General features: G+C 49.5%; 1 protein-coding gene across 5 annotated transcripts in view; it reads left to right on the top strand.

The window, feature by feature from the left end:
* The window catches only part of PLXNA2 (plexin A2), a 302,069-nt gene that overhangs the window by 189,525 nt on the left and 85,181 nt on the right, over positions 1-27,363 (top strand). For 3 of the 5 annotated variants that reach the window (XM_032449324.2, XM_085526831.1, XM_085526830.1), the window contains exon 7: positions 25,658-26,894. In XM_032449324.2, the coding sequence (XP_032305215.2) occupies positions 25,704-26,894 (1,191 nt within the window). In that variant the 5' untranslated portion in view covers positions 25,658-25,703. Of the gene's footprint in view, positions 1-14,414; positions 14,725-25,657; positions 26,895-27,363 lie in introns of those variants that run through there. The other 2 variants (XR_014938639.1, XM_085526829.1) reach the window with 2 other exon arrangements.

Raw genomic sequence — 27,363 nt, 5'->3', positions numbered from 1 at the left:
TCGAGTCAATATTTTTGGGGTAATCAGCCACGGTTTTGTTATGCTAAAAGTTCGCATTGTAAATTCAACCACGATTGATTTAAAAGAAAGAAATGTGCAATCCATTAATTATGGAAGAGCCCATATGCCACTCAGGACCTGGAAGAGATACAGATATATATTTTCCATAATGAGAAGTTATCAAGGTAATTTGCTTATTGAAACTAAATGAAGGCTTTGATTCATGTAATTACAGCGAGATCTCTACCTTCATCTCTGTGTAAATACAACTTTCAGGTTTCTTCTGCAGTTCTTCCTTTCAAATAAATAAGAGGTGGGAAGGAAGGGGAGATCCATCCCATGAGCTCTGTTTCCATTCCAGCTATTGGTTTTCTGCAGCATTCATAACAAAGTAACTAATTTACCAACCTCACTTCCAGGGTTTTTAAGGCCATTTGTAGTGCTTCTCGGACTCTTGCCTACTCTGAATGAATCACAGCAGCACAAACAACTTCAAAGCAAATGGCACTCAGTGCACATTTCTCTTAATGAGCTGAATGCGGGCAGCAGCGCTCCGACCCTGCCTGCCGCGTTACCGCCGCTTCTGTGCTGTCACTGGAGCTTAAGGATCCCTTAAGTCTCTTTATTCCCTCCGCAAGACAAATAAAAGGCTGTTACTGCAAATTAGAGTGGAAGTCGAAGCTGCTGGAGACACCAAAACAAAGATGAAGCACGAGGAGCGTTCGGGGCTTTTTGTTGCTATTCTCGGTGGAAGGATTGTTGTTGGTTTTCAGAAGTTCCTCCTGGAGGCAGCGAGCAGTTGCATCACTTGAGCAAGATTGAGCTGTTTAAAATTTCAGGGTTGTTTGCCAAAAAAATAATAATAGGAAGTTGTATAGAGAGGAATGTGCTGACAGCAGTAATGTTTGGGCAATAATTCATGTGTTGTAGCTGGTGCTCTGGAAGGCTGCCCGGCCGACTAATGCAGACTGGGGATGCTCGCGTGCTGATGGCTGTACCACTGATTGGCATTTCTGCTCCATCATGAAATCAGTTTGCAAATGAAATGTAGATGGGTTTGAGGATGCAGGGGGTGGGCAGAGGCCTTGGGCAGCAGCACCAGCAATGCTTCCAGGTGTGATGCAGCCCTGACCCACAGCACCCTGCAGCACAAGGGCAGGAATCCTTCACTTCTCCCTGTTGCAGCCTGGCTGTGCTTGTCCCAACCCTAAAATGGGGCTGACTGTTGTTAACGGTGTCTGAATGTCTCTAAGCCCTCTCAAGGGAATAGAACGCTGGGTGATCTGTTGGTGATATATTTACCATTTTCTCCTAGATTCCTCCTTTAGGATGGGTTGAAGTGACAAATAACTGGTGCTATTTTAGCTCCGCGAGCGCTTCAAAGTCCCCATCAGCGTGCACGCAGCTCGCTGAAATGCACCACCAGCAACTTGATGGCACATGAAAGAGGGAATTTCACTTAACTCGTGAGTTATCCAAGGGAAAACATCATCTCTCCCTTCTTCGGGGCAGAGCTGCTGGAGGAGGCGGCGCTGTCCGTGGTGCCTGGGCTGTGTGCCATGCTGCTGGCAGAGCCGTGTGCTTGGAGCATCCTCTTTAGTAATTAAAACTAGGTAACACCTGAGGAATAACCAAGTCTGTTTGGTAACGGAAAGCCTTGCTCTGTGTTGCTCTTTGTTGGTATTACCACTGTTTAACCTCCGCAGCTGCTGGGGAAGGGACTTCAAGGTGGGCGCGAGTCACTTTGTTTCATGGGTTTAGTGGTTAAACCTATGCAGAAGCACTGGTTGGTGTTGTCCCTTGCGACTGGTGGAGGTGTGGCTGAGGTCTGGTGCACCTCTGACTGTCTGATTACTCCACGAGTCTTTGCTCTGGAATTGGAATAACTTTATTGTCATGTATTGGGTTCCAGGAATTACAGGCATGAAGCGTAAGGCTTTTAAAATCTGACTGAGAACTTGGCTTAAGACCCCAGAAATAGCATAAAGAAAGTAAAAAACACAGTAAAACTGCAGAAAAAGGATTAAAAGGAGAAATAAGCCAACAGGAGCAGTAATTCTGACTCTGAATGATGAGGTGATAGAGTGCTGCTGCAGTTGGTGGAGCCAGGGTCTGCCTCCAGGTCTGTATACAGCCACTTCTCCATTCAAACCCACAGCCATTCTCTGGTATTTCTGGCATAACTTAAGAATGAACTAATAAAGCCATGGCCCTGATGGGGGCTGTTGTGGCATCACCAGGCTGAGCCCCCACCAGGGGAACTTGGAGTGCGCCCCAAATCTGTGCCCCACCTTTGCCCAGGGCAATGTTGCCTTCACATTCCTGTACATTCCTGTCTCAGACTGTGTTAAAAGGGCTATAAATTCCTCTGGCATGAGTCTGTGTTTTAGGATTGATGGATGTGATCAGCAATCTATTCAAATAACTATGCATATTATTAAAACCCTGCTAGGAAACGGATGGCATGTGGAGAAACTAATGCAAAGCAATTTCTCCTTCACTTCTGAGTCTTACCCGGTTTTAGTGTGGTGTAATAACATTAGTTTTTAATTGTTTATTTGGGTTGATTGGCTGCTTTATTTGTCCTTGCATGTCTATGAGACTTGAGGTTAGTATGGCTTGTGAGAGAGGTAGATGTGCATGCAGAGACACTTGTTGGGATAGCCAAAGGCACATGGAAGCTGTGCCTTGATCCAGACCTAGGACAAAGGTAAAAATGAGATAAATGTATATATTTATATAATCTAGAGGCTTTCACATTATTATTATCTACAGTTGTTTCAGTTCGGAGGTCTTTAAAATGTGACAAGTGAAGAGATAGAGCCCCATGGCACAGGTTAAGAGCTGCTGCTGGGAGAAGGCTTTCCAAATGCAGCTCCTTCAAGATGATGGGCACTTCTATCAAAGCTTTGGGTGCTTATCTGCAGAACTCCCGCAGATCAGGAGCTGAGAATTACCAGTGTAATGAGATTAGGCATACATCTATGCTACGTGGTCTTAAGTTGCTTCAAGTTCTGAAGATGAGATAGGGTCAGGCAGGAAGGGCCGCACGGCGGGTGCTGGCAGCAGATAGGTGAGTGACTTGTGTTCCGATGAGCGCTGTCACATCCCTGTTGGGTGCGCTTCTGATTTCCTTCTCTCCCTAGGAATTGGCTGGGAAACTTAATCTCCAAAATTGGCAAGGAGAAAAAAGAATCCCAGGACTGCTTTTTTCTTTCTTTTTTTTTTGCTGAGCTCTTTTATGACATCAGCTCCTGGCATAGCACAGGTGCTGAGCTTCCTGCTCACGTCCATCACTGCTGTGGGTCTGAGCTACAGGACGTGGGCATTGCTCCCTGCCTGGACTCAAAGCATCCACAAAGAAAAATGGGAAAGGCCTAAAACATAACAGCCTATTTTGTTGACTGATCACAGTGTACAATTGCATAGAGGCGGGTTGATGAACGGATAGACAGTTAACGAAGTAAAAGAAGTGATATCTCAAACTAGTCCTAAATTAATGGCACCTTACAGATCTTTACTGCCTTCCATCTCAGGATCTCAAGCTGACATACCGGTGTTTATTAATTAGGGTCCGTTTTACAAGAGAACAAGCTGAGGGTGAGAATGAAGAAGTCTCTTTTGGCCCATCCAAAGTCAGACACAGTGATGGAGGCAGTGATTAAATTGGGCACACAGGTTCTTGTCTGTCTTCTCAAGACATGTGGCAATTCCCACAGCTACACATCGACTCCTGAAACCCTCTGTGGCAAATTGGGGCAGCGCTCTGGCAGGTGCCAAACCCCGGTGTTGAAATGCAACAGAATGAAAGTGAAATATTAGCTTCCCTTCTCACAGCCAGCACTGCTGCCTTTGAAGAAAGTGAGCTGTATGAAAAATGGATGAAAAGGCTCCTTTGGAAATTGCAGCGTTTGCCAAGAGCAGAAAATGAAATTTGGGAGCAGATCAACAATAGCGTTCAAATACTTAAAGGGATTTACTAATTTACTGTGTAAACCTAACAAAGCTTCTGTTGCCACCTAATGAAGGCAAAACTGATTAGTCTTTACTATTGCAGCCCTTTGTCTTTTGCCTCAGGATGAGCCTGAGCACCAGAGCAGTGCCTGTTTCCCCATTTAACCCAATGGTGGCTGTGTGCTCCAGCAGCAGATGGGAGCTCCTGGGTCCCTGCTGCCTATTGTGGGTGTGTTGGTGCTGTGGGTGACCCTGTGTAGGGCTCAGAGGGTCCTACAGTGCCTGCAAGGTTATGTGAGCAGATGCTGCTTGGCTCAGGAATCCATCGTGTCAAATGCTCTCATGCATTCAAGCATTAGCATGTGCTTATTTCAGTGGCTGTGCTGTGTGATGGTCTGTGAGCCCTGGATGCAGAATGCTTTGGTTTTGTTTTGTTTTCTATACTGAGCTGTAAATGGTGAGACGGGCTTCATTTCCACTGATTTGTTTCACTGTAGCGTGGAGAAATGGGACAGCAGAGCAAGAGCAGGTGGGTGGGGAAAAAGGTTGCTTTTCTTACTAAAACCCCCTAACGATGCAGGTATCACCCTTGGCCCCAGCACCTCACCCTGTGAGACAAATGGAACTCACAAGGATGGAGCCTTTTTGCTGCTGTGAGCTTCATCCAGGGCTCAGAAAAATGATCCGTGCCCTTCAGAGAGGGGTACATGAGGGTCACCCACCTGGTGAGGTTTACAAGGGGATTCGGTTATCTTTCCTCCTCTGACCTTAACATCTGAAGCAACAGAAAATGCCTCTGTTTAACATCTGGGAATAGAACCACATCAGCCTTCCTCCTGCAGGGTCCTCGCTCTGCCCTTTTATTGTCTGAGATCTTGTTCAAACCCTGCCTGTCTGACATGGCAATCAGCTTCTGCTTTGCTGGTGTCAGCAGGAGGAGAGCCAGGCAGAGCTCTGCTTCCACACCACTGTGCTTCTGGTGTCCTGGCACTGCTCTGGCTGCATCTCCCATAGAAGCAATGTGTTATGGTTCATCTCAATGGGGCTCTGCTGCACCCACGCTCCCATTGCACGCCTCTCATTGAGGCAGTAGGAAGTGCTTAGCTTAATTTTCTACACCAACAGCAAGTGAGGCGATGTGAAGCTGCTGTGGCATGCCTACACACTCAGACAGCTCTGAGTGATGATGGATGGGGTTGGAGCACTGCACCCAACCTGCCTGCTGCTGTGAGCTTACTGTGCTTCCTAGGCTACTTTTATATTTATATTAGCATACAGAATGAGAGAGATCGTGCTTAAACGTGTTTGTTTAGCTTCAATAACAGTTTTGAATGCATCTGAAAATCGCACCGCCATGGCTCAGTGCTGTACTTCAGGCTCTAATTTAAATACCTCCATGTGTTTGGGGTTCAGAGCGGATCGTTAGCTGTGTGTCCACGTGGCTTACACCATTCCCAACCTGGGGAAAGCACAAGCACCTTGAGCACCAAGCTGGAGCAGCACTGGGCTCTGCAGCATGCACAGGGTGAGGGGTTTGCTCAATCCTGCTGCAGGCATTCATATCTAAGAAATGTAATCAATGAGTTGATTTCAATGCCTATAGGCTTTCCCGATAGGATTTCCCCTGTTAGTCAATTAGTAGGAGTGAATTTCATATTACTTAACATCTAAATGCCCGCATCTCCTCCTATATTTGCTGGGATTATTGCTTAAAGGTGGCTTAGCTGTTAAGCCACTGCTGTGAAAGCTCCATTAAGTTCTTTGCTTGTCGTACACGTGAGCTGGAAAGGTTTCAGTACCACAAGTGGAATAAAGAAACCTGACACCCATTCTTCAGGCAATTAGACTTTGTAAAGTAAACTATCTGTATTTCATTAAGGAAATGGATCTTTCAGCTCTGGGAATACCGTCTATGAATATTTCCTTGTAATGGAAAAGTGAGCATGTTGACAGGATGAATTATTAGACATATTTACAAACAGCTGTTAAAAAGCCTATGTGCCAGTCCCAGCTGTATTTTTTCCCCCCTTTTTTTATGCAGGTTTATTGCAGTTGCACTCTGAAAAGCTCCTGATTGGCTTTTAGCAGGGGAGGTGAACGTGATTAATTTATTCATACTGCAAGAGGCCTCAGCCACAACTGCCAGAGCAGTCGGTCTGTCTGCAACTCATTCGTGGCTGGGATTAACCCAAGGGCAGACGATGACTGTGTTGTTTAATTGCATCCATCGGGTGCCTCTGGTACTGAAAGCAATAAACCAGCCTTTCCCCAGCTATGCCAGCTTCTTCCAGAACTCATGTGGGTGTGAAAGGAGATCTGAGGTTGCAGAATATCCTAAGTTGGAATGGACCCATAAGGATCGATGAGTGCAACTTGGGAGTCATTGGGGAAAGGGTTTGATGCTGCTGATGCTGTTTGCTCTGGTGTGCTTTGCTGGCTGGTGCTGCGAGTTGCAAGGGCAGATAAGGAAGGATTAAAGCCAAGATAGCGGCACTTGAGGTTTTGCGAGTGCTACTTCTGAATTGTCAGCTTGGGATTTATAGGATGTCTGAATGCTGTGGCATTAGATCACAAGTGCAGCATATGTGATGAGATTACTGCCAAGGTGCTCAGATTTCTCTCCCTCTGTCACTTCCCACCTCGGTTGCTGCACTGTCCCTGGAGCCCCTGGGACTGAACCCAGAGCTCTGTGGGGCTGTGCCTATGTGAGCCTGCAGCACCAAGAGCCTGACCCGACGCTGTGCACTCTGCAATTATATCTCACCCCATGTCCCCGCCAGCCTCAAGCAGGAGTTCTTTTTTTTCCCTCTTTGACTAGACACCATGTGGAAGGTTCCTTGTGTTGTTTCCATCTGACTGCAGCAGCATCTGCTGCCGACACAATTGGGATGAGAGCTGAGAGCAGAGCGGGTGCTGCTTAGCATTGGGTGCTCCAGCACACCTCTATGACCCAGGGCTGGGCAGCATCTGCCCAATGGCAGCCACATAGAACAGGTTCTGCAGTTTAATGACTCCATGCTGAAGTCTTTTGTCACACTGTCTGATTCCTGGTCTCCAGCTTCCACCCCCTGGTTCTGGCAGTTACCTGTTTGCCTTCTGGGGAGAGAATGGTTCCTGGTTAGCAGTTAATGATAGCATGAGACAAAGCGTGCTTTCTGTGTACTTCTATCCAGAGCTTTTACCCATTTGTTTAAGCCAGATCTGTTTTCATTGCCACGATTCCCTCTGACTATTTTGGGTCTCTTTAAGGTAAGAAAAATCACACCAATAAGGTGTTTTAAGAGAATATTAATTAAGGAAATGAAAGTGTGTGCTTCTAAAGAGGTTGGGTTTATCATAGCATCCATATGTAGGATCACAGAGCAGCTTAGGTTGGAAGGGATCTTAAAGATGATCAAGCTCCAGCCCCCCTGCTCTGGGCAGGGTTGCCAACCACTAGATGCATAGATAGATAGATAGATAGATAGATAGATAGATAGATAGATAGATAGATAGATGTAAAATGCACAAAGCACATCTGGTTTAAAGAATGTCTGACAGAAGGACACGCTCTATTCTGAGTTCTTAGGTTGATGAGAGCTATTTGTAAGGAAAATTGACTTGGGAAATGGTTGAGAGCAAGTGGCTTCTTCTATGTCTCTGCCAAGTGATGGATTTAGTCCATAGATTCATCGGATCTCTGCTTCCAATAATATGATTTTGCTTATCTGTTTTGTATACGATCAATGTGATAAATATGACAGGAGCACAGAAGTGCCAACCAGATTATCTCTGGCTGTACAGAGTGGTGGGGATGTGCTCCAGCCTCACCATGTGCCTCGTGAAGCAGAAAAGCAATTCAGTCAGACTAAGGGCTACAGATGAGGCTGTGTGTTCTCTGCAGCAAATGCAAATGATTTGAATTCATTTCACTGGTAAGAAGGGAAGAGGAGGGGAAAAAAGAAAAAAGAATTAAAGCTAAAGATGTTGCAGATCAAGGAATTCAACTTTAAACAGAGGGAAAATTAAGATGAAAGAAAACATGGCAGTGAAGAGAGGGGGGAAAATAGATTTCACTGAAATAATCTGGTAATGAATAGACCACGATCTGTTTCTGAAGTACTTTTATGGGTGTTCCTCCCCCCTTCTTTTTTTCTTTCTGTTATTCTTTTCTTTTTGAGCATGTACAATGGCATTATGGCCCAACTGCAATCAGTCTGCTGCGAACAGCTTGTATGTATTTGGATGCTCAGTGGCCCATGAGAGCAAATCGTCCTCCCTTATCGTCAAAGACTTTCTTTCCCAGTCCCTTTATTAGGTAACAAACGGTTCCTATTTGTTTTGCTCTCCAGGGTTGAGCACACTCACTTTTTTCCAGCTCTGTATTTTTGTTCAGATTTGTTAACGAATTACATTTGTGTTGTTTGCAAGGGGCAGAGGTGCAGCCTTTTCTCTTTTCCACTAAGATATACTGTTTTCCGCTAAGAAATACCATAGAAATACCCTGTAATGAAATACAGCCTGGAGCTTATCAATACAACACACAGACCCAACTGGGATCCCTCTATGAAGCACACACTGCACGGTTTCAGGGTAATTTTCCTGCAGTCTCTTTAGCAGAAAGTAAATTTTCTCTTGTTCATGGCAAACGCCATAAATACTCAATGAGCACCCAGCATCTCACACACCTGGGTCCAAGGCCACGAAAGAGGAAGGATAAAAGCTTCTGAAAGTGGGATGTTTGGTTACAGAGGGTCTGGGTTGAGCTGGAGCTCCTCTTGGGTTCAGCACTGGGATGGGGTTTGGGTGCTCAGTGGGTACCAGGAGTGACCCCACAGCACAGAGAAATGGCACTGACCACCACCGTGATTGTGTGGTTTTCCCTTTCTACTCTCTCTGGGTTAAATCTGCCTGAGCAACACCAGGAATCACAGAACAGAATAAAACTGCCTTCGTAATGAGAAGCAGCCTTTCCCTTTGTCTGGGCCGGGTATGTTTAACTGCTCCCATTCCACTGCCAGTGCTCATTTGCCAAGGAAAACTTTCTCATTTAAACCTTCCACTTATCCAAATAAAGAAGAGAGGAGCTGGAAGGGGGTCTTGGCACAGCCGTGAGAGATTGGAGCTGAGAGAAGTAGTGTGCTTTCCTGATCCAGTTCATTCCCATTGGAGTGATATAGCGATGCATAGTGCAGGCTCAGGGCTTGCAGAGCACATGGGTATATTCCTGGTGATGGTCATAGTGTGGGTGTATGGCAGGTTATCCTCCTAGGACTTGGCTGTGGAAAATGCATGGAAGTGAGCACGGAGCAGGAAGGGAGAAATTATTCACATAGGCCTAAAGTTTACTTCTAAGAGGCCTTTTTTTTTTTTTCCTTCCCCAATTTCATCTCTTTTCCTTGATCTTTTGAGAGAAAAAGATTGGTCTGCAGACAGATCTCCAAAGAGATGGTTATTTTTTTTTTCAGCTTTGCCTTTGCTTTAATCCGTGGTCTCTTCAGATGGGGAATATCTAATTGGTGCAGTGCTGGAATGAAATGTTTAAATGGACTGAGCAGCAGCCCCTTCCCTCTGCAGCAGCATCAATCCCCTGATGTTCATGGGCCCCTTGCTGGGCACAGAAGGGAGCCAGAGGAGGTCCTTCTCTATCCATCCATCCCTGTATGCACTTACAGACATGACCTGATGCACCCAAACCCTATGCAAGAACCATGTACACACAAAATAAGCCCCTCTCTGTGATGCCCTGAGGGAGGCTCTTGTGCACTTGGGGTGGGGAGCAGAGCCATAGCATGGGGCCAAGCATTGCTCTGTGTGCACAGAGCTGTGGGCACTGGGGGGGGAAGGAGGTTTGGGAGAAGCAGGTGAGGTAGGAGGTATCCTGCTAAATGACAAGGGAAATTAAAGGCTGTTGCGATTGAAGTCCTTTTTCCCCTCTATTTCCCTTTCTTTTTTCCCCCACCTTTGGGAGTCTGCTCTCTCAGTGATCATCGCATCCAGATTGGTAACAAAAACGTTTCAAACGAGCCTGTAGTACCTGCTCTGCTTTTCTCTGACTTTGGCTGAATGCTGTGAGGAGTTTCTGTCAAATTCTGTCTGCTGTTGGCTATGAGGCAACTCCCTCCCCTCCCTTTCCTGAAAAAAAAAGAGAAAACCCTCCTAAAAAATACTGAAAAGAGCATGAAACGATAAGGAAAGCAGACGTCGGGCTCCACGTTCCTCCATCGCTTACAAAATGCTTTGCAGAACTCACAGCAGAAGATTAACAATCACAGAGCCACAAATCAAAGGGCTTCCAGCTCCATCCCCCTCCCACCCATTACGCAGCGAAGAAATCTCAATCTGCTCAGACAGGAGGGAAAAATCAGATGAAATTAGGGTTTAAAATAATTTAGTTTTCTGTTGTTAGGAATAAACACTGCCTACAGGAAAAATCAGAAAGAACGTTGTGGAATAAAAGGCAGAGCTACAGCATGTTTGACAATATGCTTCATATTTTATGTTCATTAAGACAGGAAGCCTGAAATACTCATTTCTTTATGATGAAGTAACTAAAGATTTCCAATGAACAAGCTACAGCGGGTGCACAGGACAGATTTATTGCTGAAGCAGCTCGTTAATCACTGTATCCACTGCCAATGTGCATAACCTGGCAATGGGGAATGGGGAACCCTGCAGACTTCAGCAGGACACTGGGATGGGGCTCTTCAGACTGGAGAGTGCTCAATCCAACAACTCAACCCAAGAGCCCAACTTAACAACCCAGCCCTACAACCCAACCCAACAACCCAACCCAGCAACTCAACTCTACAATCCAACAAACCAACCCAGAAACTCAACTCTACAACCCAAAAACCCAACCCAATATCTCAACTCTACAACCCAACAACCCAACCCAGCAACTCAACTCTACAACCCAACAACCCAACCCAATATCTCAACTCTACAACCCAACAACCCAACCCAATATCTCAACTCTACAACCCAACCCAACAATCCAGCAACCCAAGCTGTGATTGCAGCTCTCTGTGAGCCGTCCCCATGCACACTTAGGACACCCATGTCTGAAATTGGCCATTTGTGTCCAGTGCTGTTTTGGAGGGTTTCTGCTAATCTCACAGCCATGGGTGCTTAGGATGAGGAATGCCTCCTGCACTGGGGATGCTGAGCAGCCACAGGGAGCAACACTGTGTGTGTAGGGGGCTTGGCACGGTGCAGTCTTTTCCCTGCAGCCTCTGCTGTTAGCAGAACAAACACAGGCTGGAAATCTTCAATGGCTGCCCCGAGCACAGCAGGCTTGTTTGCAACTGTTATTAGTAAATAATTAATAATGTAGACAAACCAATGACAGCAAAACCAACTCTGTCTTGCTGTGCTTGCTGCAGCCAATGAATGTGAGTGAGCTGAACAGAGAATTTTTCTGCTTCCCAAGGAGTGTCAAGGAGAGCTGGCAGCCTCTTAGCTGCCCTTTCTTGGGAGCAGTTTGGTGCATTTTGGGGTGCAGGTGGGAGAGGTGCAGCCCCAGGGCTGTGAAACACAGTGATGCAGTGGGGTCTCCCTCTAAAACAAGAGCTGCTCTACATGGGGTGTAGGCTTTTGAGTGGTCACCCCACAGGGCTCCCTCCTGGACATGGGCAGCACGAGCACTTCAGTGCTTGTCTGTTCTCAAGTAGCAAAGCCAAGTGGTGTTTTTGCAGGGTTATTTTGTTCTCTCCAGTCTGTGATCGGCTTTTTTTTTCCTTGTTGTTTCTTTTTTTTTTCCAGCCGAGGCAGTTCTTGGCTGTAGGAAGCCGACTAAAAATGGCACATTGTCTGCACCTTGAGTTTCTGACACAACCTCAGCACAGATGTTGTCAGTGATTGTGTTTTTGACAGTAACAAGACACTCCGTAACTCAGATGCTGGGACTTTCTGTTCCGCTGCCTCTGGACTTAATGAAAACAGGGTTTGTTTGAAAAAGAGGAAACCTTTCGGAGTTAATTTCATCTCAGTTCAAACCAGGGGATTCAGAGGCAAGAACTGCAATAACCGCAGCTCACATTTATGAGGGAATCTGAGGAAGGGTGAGGAGAGGATTTCCTTTTCCTAAGGACAGGAAGAGAAAAATCCTTTCCATTTCACACTAAGAGATTATGAACAGTAGAGGAAAAAATTGCTTGACAAGTTTTTTTTTCTACAAGGAAGAGTAGCATAAAGTGCTGGTTAAATTCCCATTGATCTTTCACTCAGCTTCCCATACGCATGTGGGTTTGACTATCTGAGATTTCCCTTCGCTGTCATAGGTAATAACTGAGTGGAAACAATCATTTCTAAATAACTGCCTATGATTCTTCTATTGTAGTGATTAGCGCTGAATAATTATTAGCTCTGCTGAAAATTGCATTGATAGCTATGGCACGAGTAATGAGGAGCTGTCAGCCAGCAGCTGTGCATCAACTGGCAGCAAGCAGAGCCCTGCACCTATGGCTGGCACCTATAGCTTGGGCTCATCCTTGTGCCTATATCTGGGACTTATCTATAGTGCTTATCCCAATGCTTATGGCTGGAGCCTGTAGATGATGTTCATTCTTGTACTTATAGCTGGGATCTGTAGGTGGTGCTCATTCCTGCACCTATAGCTGGGACATATAGATGGTGTTCATTACATGCTCGTAGCTGGGTCCTATACTTGATGCTCATCCCTGCACTTATGGCTGGAGTCCATTGATGGTGCTCATCCCTGTGTTAATAGCTGGGACCTATAGATTGTGCTCATCCCTCTGCTTATAGCTGGAGCCTTTGGCTGGTGCTCATCCATGCACCTGTAGCTGGGACCTACAGATGCTGCTCATCCCTGCACCTATAGATGGAGCCTACAGGTGCTGCTCATCCCTGCACCTATAGATGGAGCCTACAGATGGTGCTCATCCCTGTGCCTATAGCTGGGCCCTAAAGATGATGCTGATCCCTGTACCTGTAGCTGGAGCCTACAGATGGAGCTCTTTGCCACACGCTGCAGCAGCGGCAGCTCTTGAGCAGCTCGGGTTGTACTCAGTGTCCTAAAGGGACACAGAGAGGAACATAAAAGAGAGATTTTCCTGCTTCGGAAATGAGGGAAAGGCAGAACCTGTTGTATTGCCATTAGAATGGCTAATACAGAGTGAATGCCGAAGTCAGGTCCTGCTGCATCTGCAGGCACACAGAGGAGCACCAGAGGGAAAGCACGGAGACACGTTAGAGAGCACAGAAAGCCGAGGGTTGGGAGGATGGCTGCTCACAGCTCAGACAGATTCATGACCCCTGTGCTCTGAAGCAAAGGAGTTTATCAAAGAGGGGGACAGAGAGCGATGGTGAACACGCAGGCGAGAGGCAGAGGCTGATCCTTCACCGAGGAGAGAAGGAGAGAAATGGTTATTGAGATGCTCTGACCTCTTTATGCAGCTCTCTATAACAGGAGGGACTGCACTGGTGGGATGTGCACTTAACCAGGGCTGGTATTTGGAATAGGATTTAGTGCCATTCGCGTGGCATAGTGAATGTATTAGGGAGAGAACAGTGAAAGAGGAAAGCTTGCTAAGGAACCAGTGCTGCCATCCACTGAGTGTCTCCTGCTCCCTCTCTTGAGCTAAACAGCTTCAACTTAGCATCTCTCCAGGGTGTCAGAATGCTGTGCTCCAGAGCTTCAGCAATGTCACAGGGACCCTCTTCCCATGGATGGGACTGAGCCCTTGGCTGCCACACGGGGTGGTGTTCCCACGTTCTAATGGGAGTTCCACAGCCACTATTGGAAAGGAAAATCTTTTTTATAGGGTGGTAGATGTTGCAACTTGCTTGGAACCAGGCTGGCTCCCTAACGTGTGCTGCATTGCAGCATGTCACTGTGTCCCAAGCACCGGGAGGTGAACTTGGGGCACCTGCCTGGCCCCATTGTGAGCTCCTGCCTCTGGGTTCCATACAGCTCCCAGGTGCCAGCAGCTGTGCAGCACATCACTGGGACACAGGGGCACAGGGAGGGATCCCACCCAAGCTATAGGTGCCCATAGGATTCCTGCTGCAAGCTGGGTGCAGCTGAGATTGGACTCTGCCCACCTCTGGCAGTACAGAGAGGTGATGGCAGTGGCTCCAGGGACTCGACACAGTAGAGACTGCTGGAGCTGATGCGACCTCGAGGGAAAACTGAGTTGCCAACGTGAGCCCATTTTGCAGATCCATCACCCTGGGTGCAGAGTATGGTCCGGTGGGAGGCTGAGACCCAGAAACATGGGACGGGGGGTGGGGGCAGCCCTTAATTCCACCGCCCCCACCCGGGCGTGCTGATGCTCGGGCAGCCTCAGCCTCCCGAGGGGCGGGCAGCCCTTAGGGCTTCTAAGGTGCTCCCCGAGCACCTCCCAGGCTCAGGTGCACCCCCGGGTCCCCTCGTTCCCCTCCTGGGGCCGCGTCGCTTCCTCGTAGAGGCGGACGAAGGGTTAAGTGCGGGGAGCGGGGGCGGCGTGGGGGCGGTGGCGGGCGGAGGGGGGGAGCGGAGCGGAGCGCAACGCAGCTCGCGGTGCTCGGAGCTCGGCGGCGGCGGCGGAGGGAGCGAGGGGCTCGGCAGCGGGTGGATGCCTGGGAGGTGGGAGGAGGGCAGCCGACCCCCCCCCCCGCCCGCCGCCGCTGTCGGGCAGAGCTGAGCCGAGAAGCTGAACCCCGGAGCTACGGGAGGAGGAGAGAGCGGCGGGTGCTGGGCTGCGGGTTTTCAGCCTGGAGGGGGTTGCGTGGATTACCCCGCTGTGAGCCGGGGAGACCCGACGAGGAGGCGAGCGGAGCGGTGCGGTGAGTGAGGGGATGGGGTGGTGGGGTCGGCTGTCCCCACGGAGCATCACCGGGTTGGGAATGGGGCTCGGCACCGGGTGACCGCAGTCCTTTCCCCGGCATCGCGACGGGCGGAGCTCGGTGGCTGACACTGCGCTGCGAGCGGCGTCGCGGGGTGCTCCCATCGGCGGCTATGGAGGGGATGGAGAAATCCCTCGAGCCTTGTTCCTGGTCACCTTCCCTTCCTCCCTTCCCGTTGTGGTGTGTGTGTGTGTATAAGCGCCGTACAGATGGATGTTTCCTCCGGAATTCTGTTGTCATTTGTTAGTGCTCAGTCGCAGGTTGGAGTGTTCAGTGCATCGGAACCAACTCCTGGCCGTGAAAGTTCTCGTCGGCGTGGATGGGCTCCTCAAAGCATCCCCTGAATCTCAGGGGGAAAAGAATAACCAGACCCTTTTAAAACTTCCCTAAATCCCTGCGAGACCTTCATTGAGAGGCAGCAGAGGATGGAAGGGAATTCATTCCTTCTCCCATTGGGAAATCTCAGCTCTGAGTGATGCCCACAGCCCCCCACACCGCTATGACCCCGACCCCCTCATCGCCCCATTCCCAGGCCTTGTGGCTTTGTTTCCATTCAAGTCTATTCCTGGAGGTGAAGTGAATGATACTCAATTAATCTGTGTTCTGAGGGGTATCAGAAAGTCAATAGGTTAATATAAAGTGAGGTGAATAGTAAGTGGCGGAGGGGAAAAATAAACCTCAGCCCTGTCCATCTGTGACCTGCAGTTCAAGGGACGGGCAGGGAGGTGAGGGAATGAAGTTCACGGAGTGCCACGATGCACTGAGTGCTGCTGGCAGGGTTTCCTCGCCGTGTGCTGAGCTCTCAGTGCTGCTGTGGTGCTTTGGAACCATCCATCAGATCCCAGTTGGCTGCAGGGAACTGTGCTGGGCTGCCCTTCGCTGGGTGGCTTTACTGATAACGACGCCTCTGGAAGTTAAATCAGATGACCTACTTAGAGCAGGGATGGATCCCTCAGAAGAAATCTGTGCCATCCTCGGAACAGATGTTTGGCTTTTTTTCCCTTTAACACCGAGGTGTTAGATCCTTTAAAAAGTGGGGTTTTTTTAATGCTTTATTGCTGTCCTTTTGCCATTTGTTGTCGCTTTGAGGATCCTCCAAGTGTAAATGTGATATTGGAGCCATCGAGGGAAACAGATAAAATGGCTTTAAATTGGGAAACTTGGTGCAGGTGATGAGTAATGTCCACATTTACCTGTTGGGAAATGGCTCATAGAGAGAACCTGCCATCCTCGGCTCATCTAACCATCTTCAGTGCAAGAAGATGAAGTGACACCATTGACTTCTCATTGTCTCGATGGCGTTATTTGATGTAATTAATTGTGGAACTTCTCACTGCCTTGTAACAAGTTCCTGCAGTAGGAGCAGGTAACAGATGCTGCATCAGATCTGCACACAACCCACCGCTATGATAAAAACAGCTTTTCCTGGTGCTCTTATCACTCTGTCTCGCTCTTCGTGTTAACCCTGAGCTTCCCTCTGCCTCTCTTGACTTCGGTGAGATGCAAAAGGGAAAACAGACCCATGCTGGATGGGGGAGCTTGGGAGAGAGGTGACTGCTGCTGCCCTGTGCTCTTTAACTCTCTGCAGCAAATTACATTAGTATGTGACAAATTGGCTTGCAAAGCAGCTAAACGGGAATGACATTTGGAGCAGTTTGCAGTGCAGACCCTGTGGTGTCTCGGGGAAGCATGGCATAGTGTGATATCTTCTCCGGTTAACCACGGCTCTCAGGCTTTGCTTCGGGAACTCCTGTTGCAGCCAAATGTAGGAGGCTGGAGCGTGTCTTGGGATAATTGCCCAAAAGCAAACGTGGGTGCGGGCTGTCTCTTGCAGTAGGCAGCTTGTGTGAAGAGCTGAGCTGGGAAAAGCAAAAGCTGACACCCAGAAACTGCAGGGCTACGGGGGAGAGGGCTGCAGGAGGAGAGCTGCTCCCATTTAGTGATGCTTTCCTGCAGGGCACCTGTGTTCAGTGGAGGCTGTGAGCAGCTCTAGAGGAGCAGGCTGAGCTGCTGCCCCACATCTCCATGCTGACGGGGAGCAAAGCATCCCAATGGGCTCTTCTGCAGCTCAAACAAGAAATACATGAGGGTCTCCCTGCCTGCGGCTGGGGCTGTCAGCACTGATATAAGTGTGTCTGCTGGGCTCTGGGGCTGTGAACTGCCCTAACCTGTGGCACCGTGCACCTGAGCCAGGCCCTTGCCCATCTCTAAGCACTGCTGATTATTCAGCTGATCTTTATTTCATGCGCCTGTTACAAGAAACACATACAGGGGAGAAAGTGGAAGGCGGTGACATGTTTAAAATACACAAGAAAAAGCGCTGGCAGGAAAATAATGGTTCTTATTCCAGAGGGATGAAATATTGATGGGCTGAAGTTGTGGCAGGATTCTCACCCTACAACTCTGTTCTCCCTGTACAGTACCCAAGAGGGACCGGCTGTGCTGTGTGCCCACTCCCTGTTAACTTGGGGTAACCCATGGGCAGCCCTTCACCATCCCATGAACATCCCTTTGGGCCCCACATCGTGCACGAGCTCACTTTTCTCTCGGGGCACTCAGCCATTAATTCATTAGATCTGAGGATTCCTCCCCCTCCTCCTCACGCTTTTCCCCCTTTTCTCCCTTTTCTTTTTCTCCCCCTCTCTCCTGCAATTCAGACAGTGATGAATGGACAGAAATCCCTCAAGGGAAACATTTTTTTCTCTTAGTTACAAAGATTTCATGGCTAATTAGAGTAAATGTGGTTTTTAGAGTGTTAATCTCTTAACCAGCTTGGCTGGGGAGGGGAGGGGTGTGGGGAAAGGTGGAGAGGGAGGGGGTTGCCACCACGCCAAAAGGGGAGGGTCGGGCAGGGAGCAGGATGCTGCCTAGTCTTATAGGGCTGTGCTCCCACCACCCTGTGCTTGTAATCATGCATCAACGGGGGGAGAACCCGATGTGCGACCTCCCTGCTTGGAGCCGCGGCTGCCGGGTGCTCTCCGCTTTATCTTCGGTGGCGAAATGCGGCCCGAAATAACACCTCGACCCGAAATTCCACCTCGGTCCGCTAGAGGGGACCCTCCGGAGGGGATGCTCCCATCGAGGATCAGAACGGGGACACGCAGTCGGGGCGCAGCTGTGATCCTCGGTGGGGGCTGCGGGTCCGGTGCTTCTAGAGGAGACCTGGGGGGGGTCTGCATAGAATGAGGAATTTGGGTAGATTTCTTCTTACAAAGAGTGGGGATGCATTGCAATGGGCTGCCCAGGGAGGCGGTGGAGGCTCTGGAGGTGTTTTGGAACGGTTTGGGGGGGTGCTGAAGGTGAGGTGACCCTTCTGCTGTCTGACAGATCCCATCTGTTTCTGGCCGAGATTTCTGGTTCTGCTTGGGTGAAGCCGAACTGGGAGGTGCTGATAAATGTATCGTAGTCTGAAAGTTTAATCCTGCTTTGCCTGGGCTAAAAGCGCGATCAGAGCAGGAGATAAAAGGCATCAGTCGCATTAGAATAAAAGAAAAGCTCGGATTATCTGAGAGGGTGATGTGACATCATGGGCAGCCCCACAAACTGGGCCCTGTGCTGTGCCCATAGCAGCTGCTGCTCCCAATGTGGCTGTGCTCAGTGCCATCCCATTGTATGGCAGAGGATCCCAAGGAGCAGGGGACATTTTGCCACTTGCATTGTATTGTATTGTGTGTATGATCTCTTGTCCTTAAAATCCCTGTTGGTGTGATGGGATTCTGTATGGTCAGGGCTATTCTAAAGCATGGAGTATGTGAAGAGGGTCTCAGCCTTCCATTTTAGGGGTGGTTGAACAACCCCAAGCACATTTTGGAGGCCCAGTGCTCTGTTACAGTCTCCTCTCCTCACTGTCCAGAGCCACAGTGCTCACTGCTACAGCAGCTTCCCAGGTGGGACTGTTCCTTGCAGCCCTTTTCCTGCTCTGACGCAACTTCCCCACTCCATAAAAGTGAAAGGTGACGTCTAAGTAAATATTGCACTGACCTCTCACCTCACCACCTCCTGCTGCTGCTTTCCCTGTGCTCAACGACAGAGCCACGGCTGTGCAAGGGCTCAGCACTGGGGTAGAGCTGGTAGGGAGGGCAGCCCCCCATCCAGCCCCCTGCCCAGCTCCCAGGGGTGCGGTGAGTGGGGCTGGGGTTGTGGGTGGGTGGGTGGCTTTGTGGGGTTGCTGTGCTGGGTACAGGTACAGCTGCAAAACCCCTATTTGCTGAGCACTGCACAGAGCCAGCATGGGATGGGAGCTGGGATGGCAACAGGCAGTGACTGGGGGTGGGTGCTCCCATGGGCTGCACCAGCTATGGAGAAGCCCTTAGGGTTCATGGACAAGGCTTCCTCCATTGGGAGAGGGAATTTGTTAGCTCCTTATTATCTCCTGGTGAAGCAATGGGTTGAAGTCCATGGAGAGGTTCATCCCTGCACCTATCAGGAAGGTGAAAGGAAACAGCGTTTCTAACAGTGTTAGAAAAAACAGAAGCTTTAACTTGCACAAGGGTGGGCTATGAGCACCCTGTGCTACATCTCAGGGCACTGAGCATTGCTGGGGAAAACAGGAACCCCCCCGGCTCCATGCGGGCTGGGCAGGAAGGCAGCGGGATGTGGCAGCCCTGAGTCAGCACAGCAGCATCTCGTGCTTCCAGCCAGGAGCTGGGAACAGAACCACTGCCCGGAGACCTTTACCAGGAGCTTCCTCTGTAGTGTGTCCTCAATAAGAGTGATTGGGGAAATCCCTATCATAGGTCGGGAGAGGGGTTGTGGGAGTCACTGTAATACTTAGGGCAGGCTTTGGGTTCTTTCTGTTTGCTTCTTGCTTGCTGTGCTCTCAGACTTTGCCTGTATCCTCATAACCTGTGGATGTAGTGCTGGGGTTCTGCAGGTGCTGCAGTGGGGCTGTGTGCATTGGTGGGAGCACTCAAACTTCCCCTTTGTGCTATTGAAAAGGCTGATTTCACACTGTGGGATGTTACAGACCCGGTGTTCGCCTAGGTGGCCGGAGAGCTCACGTGCAGGCAGCTCATGTTAAGAGCTTTGTTCCCCGTGGCTGTGCAGATTTATTGGTGTCAGAGCAGGAAAATGGTCCGTTGGCTGCCGAACAGGGATGTTACAGTTCAACTCCATAAAACATGCCGGCTGTCTGCTTCGCTCTCATTCATTCGCCAGCCACCCAAAAAAGTCACAGCAAAGGGAGGAGAGGATGGAGCTCTGCCCCCGTGGCCGTGTTTCCTGCCTTCCCTGCTTTATGTCACACCCTGTGATGTTAGTCAAAGCCAAGAACAAAACCTCTGTGTTTCCTCTTGGTTTTTAATGTAGGTGGAGTAGGGAAGGGAAGGAGCGTGGCTGTAGGTTTCCTTGCAAGCTGAGCTGTCCTATCCTATCTGTTAGGCTGAGTTGGGGTGGTGGTTTGCAGGCTGCCCCTCTGCGGGCTGCAGTTCTCTCTGCAGTTAGCGAGGAGTTAATTGCAGCCGTGCTGAGCCCTCGCAGTGCTGTGCTGGCCCTTTGCATGGGGACCCTGCAGAGCAAAGCTGTGTTTGGTCACAGCAGGTTCAGACAGTCCTTGGGATCTCATAGCAACCACGAGGCAGGGGGAAGCACTCGGGTGTGCTGGAGGAGAGGGGCTGAGCCTTGTGCTTGTTGCTGGTGCATAATGCGGCGCCGAGCAAGTGCTGGCGTAACTCGGCTTTTCAAGGCATAAATTGTGTGACAGGGGCAAAGCTGTTCCATCAGCTCCACCAAATAAACACTCTGACTTGGAGGCGGCCGCGGCTTGTAGGGCCGAGCTGGAAGTGCTAGAATAAACTGAGAGAGAGAAAAACAAAAGCTGAAGCTCTTTCAAGGACTTCCAAGGGAGTTGTATAACTTGTCTGGAAAAACAAACCATGCCCTGGTGCTGGGATGGGGGGAGAAGTGGTGGATGGGGCTGCTGTGCAGCTGGAGTCCTTCAGTGCTGAGCCCAGATCCAGCAGTGTGGCTTTAACCGTTCCCATCCCTGCAGGAGCAAGTGAGCGTGTGTCAGTCCCAGCCCTGATAATGGCTCTATTTTGGCAATCTGCACCAAGAAACCCAAATGTGGGGCCTGTGGGGTTGGGCAGCAGTGATGTTTGCTACCTGAGGCACTGCTGAGGTGTCGAGCCTTCATCCCAGGGTGCAAATTGTAACACAAGGAAAAGCAAAATCTTGACCCATTTGTCCCCATCAACTCCTGTTACATCCTCTGCAAATTTCCATTACAAACAGCACTCTTTGCCAGATTATCTGTGCGAGCCATCTTGTTTCTGAAGAGGATATCATATTAATTCCCGTGTCACTTTGTTTTTCTCCAGTGTTTGAGTGCATTTGATTAACTGTGCATCTTTGCATGAGTCAATTGGGTTTTGCTTCTGCCCTTCAAAATGAGGATGCTACTGCAGGGTGCATGGAAACTGCTTGAGGTGTAGAGTTCTTTTGACAAAGCATCTCATCCCTGTTGCATCAGTGGAAGTTTTGCAGCTTGTAGGCCTTATATATATTCAACTCTCAGCCTATGCTTTAGGATGGGGCCGTGGGTGACAGCTGAACCCAGGGCTGTGCCAGGAGCTCTTGCTGCATTCCTGTGAAATATGGCCTGAAAAATCCCTGAAGGATTTATTGTTTTCCGGGCCTGGCTGGATGTGGTCTGATAGGTTGGATCTGGGAAGGAAATGACTCAGTTGCTCTATGGACAAGTGTAGCTTTGAAATGCCAAGAGGTGGGAGACAGCTGAGAGCCTCCAAATGGTGGGGAGTTGGGTGCTATGGGTCTGACCCTGCTCTGCTGGTGAGTGCAGGGGAACAGCAGTGGGTGTGCAGGACAGAAATGACTTCAGACCATGGTATCCATTGGGGTTTGCAGCTCCTGTGCTGTGACTGCTGGCCAATGTCACGCATAGACCTCAGCAGATGCTTTTTGCATCCCCACTGTCAGGCTGTTTGGAGAGGCAGAAGTTTATAAGTGACAGAAAGATCCTTAGTGAAGAAACAAGAGTTAGTGTTGCAAATAAAGAAAACAAGACAGCTTGTTTCATCTAAACAGAAGGGTTATTAAACAGGCTTGAATTAATCAGCGATCTGCCAGAGTGCTGAAATTGAAAAGCAGGGCAGAGGAGCACAGAGCAGAGCAGGAGGAACTGCAGTCCTGGGTGATCCTGAGTGCAGATGATGTCCAATGATGGTGGGACAGGGCTGAGCTGCTGCTGGGTTTTCAAGCATCTTAAAGCACAAGTAACAACCATCCCATTTCCTGATTTACTTAGGTAACAGCACTGTGGCTACTGTGTAAATACATCTGGCTGCCCAGGGGGTGTGTGGGGATAACAAATGCTGCATTGGCACAGCCAGAGGAGCTCTGTTGCAGGATTTCTGTTTAATGGAGTGGCTGGGGACCCATTTAATGTGAAGCTGGGGCTCTCCATTTGCCTGTGGGGTACTTGGAGAGAGGCCAGCAGATGCTGCTGCCTGCTTTCCTCCTGCAGCTCAGTGACTTCACTGCTCGTGTTGTCGTGTTCCTATGGAACAAACCACAGCCAGAGGTCACCTGGGGGAGCAGCGGGCACTGACACCTTCTGTATCGCTTCAGGCAAAGCGTTTAAGCATTTGATCTGCTTTGCACTTAAGGTCACCCTCCATTAAATTCTGTTTTGTTGGGATTTAAGTCCCTTGAATAATCAAACAGAGTCTGAACTGAAAAGAGCTCTGAGATCTCTGACTCCAACCCCAGCAGTGCCCACTGAACGTGTCCTCATGTGCCAGACCTGCAGGGTGACCCCACCACTCAATGGCAGTTCTGTGTCAGTGCATCACCACTCTTTCAAGCAATCATTTTTTTTCCTTATATCCAACCTGCCCTGGCACAACTTAAGGCCATTCCTTCTCATCCTGGAGGCAAGCAAGGGCTTACCCTGTGGTTGGAGATAGCTGTGCCCGTGTTTGCTTGTCACTGTTGTCAGGGGAGAGCGGCTGTGCTCTGCTGAACAATCTCTGCTCAGTTCATGGACACAGACACGGAGAGGGGGATCGAAGCACTAACACAGCCCCTTATATACACTTTACTGCAGTGGTTTGTGCTTGGTGACTCCCCTTTGATAGCAGAGCATTTCCTTTGATTGAACATGAGTGCCTCTTGTGCGGGAGCACCATTCGCAGCCTGAGAGGGAAGCAGAGTGCTCAGAGTACCATGTTCAGGGCCAGGCAATGAGGCTGGGATAAGCCAGGGATGCTGCCAGCCCAGCTCTATGCTACTCTGCTTCTCCTCACCCCAGCACCGCTAGGATGCACACTCAGGATTGAGGCTGGGGGGGGAAAAGGTGGCTCATCCGGTATGTATTGCATAAACAAGATCCCATGTCTGGACAATATGACTGAATTGGGTGCATAATTCATGCAATCGTGTTTGTTATCAGGGAAATGCCTTTTCACGGCTGGGTTTCGCTCTTCCCCTCCTCTTCCTTGTCCCAGGGCTGGAGGAAGCAATAAGCACAATGCTATGCTTTGCCCTCTTAACTCTTTCCCTGCACCTATGGGGGTGCTGTGAGCATTGGGGCTGCAGCTCAGTATCTTTCAGCCCTGCTGTTTTGCTATCTCATGTTAAGGAACACTGTGTGGATAGCAATCCTGTCCCAGCCATTCCGGAGCTGTCTGCCTGCTTTTAGTGTTGGTGGGGTCAGAACCTTCTATAAGCAAACAAAAAGGCTGTAGGAGCCATCATCCCTGCTTTGTGTTAGGAAAATGTAATTACTTCACATCAAACTGTTCGGTCATTGCAGGCTGGTGTCAAGCAAACAAATGATTGAGTGCCGCCTGGGCTGAAAGTGCACGGGGCTGCTGCACCAAATGTCCTGAATATTGGGTCTTCACAGGACATAAATCACTGCAACAGCTTCAATGGTTGGAAACGTTTCCCAAGAACATTCCTGGTCGGCTCCAGGAGGGCTGAGAGGAGACGTGTGTGTGCTCTCACTTGGCACAAAATGGGCAAACTCCACTTTTCTTCTCTCTTTTCTTCTCTGGAAGGCAGAGATAGATGGAGCCCATGCGAAGAGAGAGGGGCAGCTGGTGGCCCAACACCGTGTGAGAGGGCAGCTGCTGCACTCATAGCACCAAAACTGTTCCTTTGAGCCCTCATTTTCCATAAGAGAATCTCATTTTTTCCTTATTTCCCCCCCTTTTCTTTTCCCCCCGCTTTTTCATGTGCATAAAATGCCACAAATGACAAAGCGTGGTGCTGCAGTTGAGTGACAGCTGCAATAAGCAGAGCGCTGCTGCACTGAGATGGAATGAGCCGGGATCCTTCCCCCCTCAATGGGAACCGTGGCCATTTGAATAATAATATTATGGCCTCCATTAGGAAGACAGTGGGGGAAAAAAAGCCAGCTCAGACCTGTGATTATTCCTTCAATCTAATAATTATTTAAATACCCGATAACTCCTTTCAGCCTAATTGAGGCCTTTCAGCTGCTTGGGTTTATGTTGTGGCCCTGAATTTACTCTTTTATTGTTTAGTGTTTTTTTTTACCTTGTGTTACTAATAGCTTCAGATTGCCCTTAAAGCCGTGTTTTAAACTCACTTCCAAGGGAAAAAGAAAAACCAACCCAATACTTCAGCAGAAAGTAGTTGTTGTGCATTGAGACCTTGTGCATCCCAGAACCCCATAAGCCAGAACCTGCTGCCCTGAGCACCCCACCATCAGAGCACGGTGCTCTCTGAGCTGGCAGAGGGGAACTGCTGCCTGCCAGAGGTGAAAATGAAGCTGGAAACCAGAAGCAGCAGCTGAGGAAACGTATCCCTGAGCAGAATGAGGAACCCATTATCGTGCTCCTGCGCTGTCTTGTCAGTGACACGGAGACGTACAGCCCTGGGAGAGCTCCTTTGTCACCTCTCACAACACCCATCTCCAGCTCCCGGCATTAACAAGCCTAAAGAGCAGCCGCTTGCTGACACCCGCTTATGAGCGTGGTGTAGGTTTCCAGCAGTATGAATTGTTTTAAATACCAAATCTGAGATCAGCATCAATCAGAGCAGAAGCTCTGACAGCAGCATGGGGCCGGGAAGAGCCCTTGTCCTGCAGGATAGGTGCCAGCATGGACACGGTGCTGTGCTGTGCTATAAATCACAAGTCTTTGCCTGGTCTATGTGTGATGGAGGAAGATGGATCATCATCTTCCTCATCCCAGGGTGGTGCGACCCCATAATGATGTGGGATGAGGGAGAATATCAGCCAATGGGACAGTATGGGATGGTTCCTGGAGTTGTCCAACATGGAGTGTGGAAGAAGCACAGCATTTGGGTTAAAAGCACAAGTTGGGGTCGGCAGCAGGTCTGGAGGTGTGAGAAGGCATTGGTGCCACCTGCATGGGCACTGCTGGCTCAGGGCAGTGGTGATGGGGGCTGTTGGGGCTTTGGGGTGCATCCTTAGTGCACTTTTGCCCACATGAGGCTTCTTCCTCAGTCTCTCACATTAAATCATAGAGGTCCTAAAGGCAGAAAACACCTCTTATTTCCTGTGTTGCTTCCAGCAACATTCCCTGCAGGAGGCATCCTTTTAGCCAAGCCTGTAGATTGATGGTTGTATGGGAACTGCAGGCTTTGTCTTGGCCGGGAGCTGATTATCCCCTCCCATGGCAGAGTGGAGCACATTATAACAACCAAACACCGAATGCATTAACACGCAGGGGCTGAACCAAGTGGCACAACCTCAAACCTGAACAGTTTGCCAATAAGTTAGGAGACCTGCTTAATTCTTGTTAGGCTTAGGGATGTCCTCGCTTTATCTCAAGGACTCTGTAATTAGAAAGTGTAATTTGAATGGTATCTGCAGGCACACCAGGTCTAATCCTTTGCTCTGTGCCTTTCTTCTCTCCTCCAGAACCATGTGAGGGACGTTGCTGGGGCACAGGTCGGCCATTCCCAGGATGGATCGGAGGAGGACCTGCCCTTGGGTGCTGCGCTGTGATAGTGATGGCAGGTCAGCATCTCTTCTCTGCCTCCTCCTGGCATGGCTCTCCTGGAGCGCATCCGGCAGTGCCTCATTCAGCACTTTCCATTCTGAGCACCGGGACTGGACTTTCAACCACTTGACCGTCCACCAAAGCACCGGGGCGGTTTATGTCGGAGCCATCAATAGGGTTTACAAGCTTTCAGGTAACTTGACCATTTTAGTGGCTCACAAAACCGGTCCTGAGGAGGACAACAAATCCTGCTACCCTCCCCTCATCGTGCAGCCCTGCAGCGAGGTGCTGACCCTCACCAACAACGTCAACAAGCTGCTGATCATTGACTACTCCGAGAACCGGCTGCTGGCCTGTGGCAGCCTGTACCAGGGGGTGTGCAAACTGCTGCGCCTGGATGACCTGTTCATCCTGGTGGAGCCCTCGCACAAGAAGGAGCACTACCTGTCCAGTGTCAATAAGACAGGCACCATGTACGGCGTCATCGTGCGCTCCGAGGGCGAGGATGGGAAGCTCTTCATTGGCACAGCAGTGGATGGGAAGCAGGATTATTTCCCCACTCTCTCCAGCCGAAAGCTTCCCCGCGATCCAGAGTCATCGGCGATGTTGGATTATGAGCTCCATAGTGACTTTGTCTCGTCCCTCATCAAAATCCCCTCAGACACTTTGGCTCTCATTTCTCACTTTGATATCTTCTACATCTACGGCTTTGCCAGTGGCAACTTCGTGTATTTTTTGACTGTCCAACCAGAGACCCCAGAGGGCGTCTCCAACTCTGCCAGTGACCTCTTCTATACATCCCGCATCGTCCGGCTCTGCAAAGATGACCCCAAGTTCCACTCCTATGTCTCTCTTCCCTTTGGCTGCGTCAGGGGGGACACGGAGTATCGCCTGCTGCAGGCAGCCTATCTATCAAAGCCAGGGGATGTGCTGGCCAAATCCCTCAATATCACAGCCCAGGAGGATGTCCTCTTTGCCATTTTCTCCAAGGGACAGAAGCAATACCACCAGCCTCCAGATGATTCTGCACTCTGTGTCTTCCCAATTCGTGCTGTCAATGCCCAGATTAAGGACCGGCTGCAGTCTTGCTACCAAGGGGAGGGCAATCTGGAGCTCAACTGGCTGCTGGGGAAGGATGTCCAGTGCACCAAAGCGGTGAGTTGGTTGTCATAGCCTTTGTTTTTAATGTGTGGCCCTAAGTTATAGAACAGAATCAATATTTCCGTGCCTCAGTTCCCCTAAATATGGAATGGATGTAGTAGTCCTTTTCTTCCTTAATCCCTATTGTTTTCAGACAATCAGTGATGGCAGTGAAAGGAAGGACAGCACTGAGGCAGGTGGATAAAGATGAAGGTGTGCTGCTTGTTGGCAGTGTTTGCTGTTCCCAACCTCAGGCTCTCACCTTTCCCGCAGCAAGAGGCTGGTATCAGCAAACTAACAAGATAAACACAAATGACAGTTGCATCTTTCGTGGTTTTATTCAGATGATTTCTCTAATCTTGATTCAGATGCAGATTGTTCTAGGGCTGACTTGAGAATCCCCGGGGCCTTCTTTTGCCAAGCATATTAAGTTTGGCTGCTGGGAGGAGATGAACGTGGGTTAAATGAAATGAAAAAAGGAAAG

This window comes from Coturnix japonica, chromosome 38 (assembly GCF_054131305.1).
Source record: "Coturnix japonica strain WE chromosome 38, WE-NBRP24, whole genome shotgun sequence".
NCBI lineage: Eukaryota > Metazoa > Chordata > Aves > Galliformes > Phasianidae > Coturnix > Coturnix japonica.
This window is presented reverse-complemented; position numbering and strand designations above follow the sequence as displayed.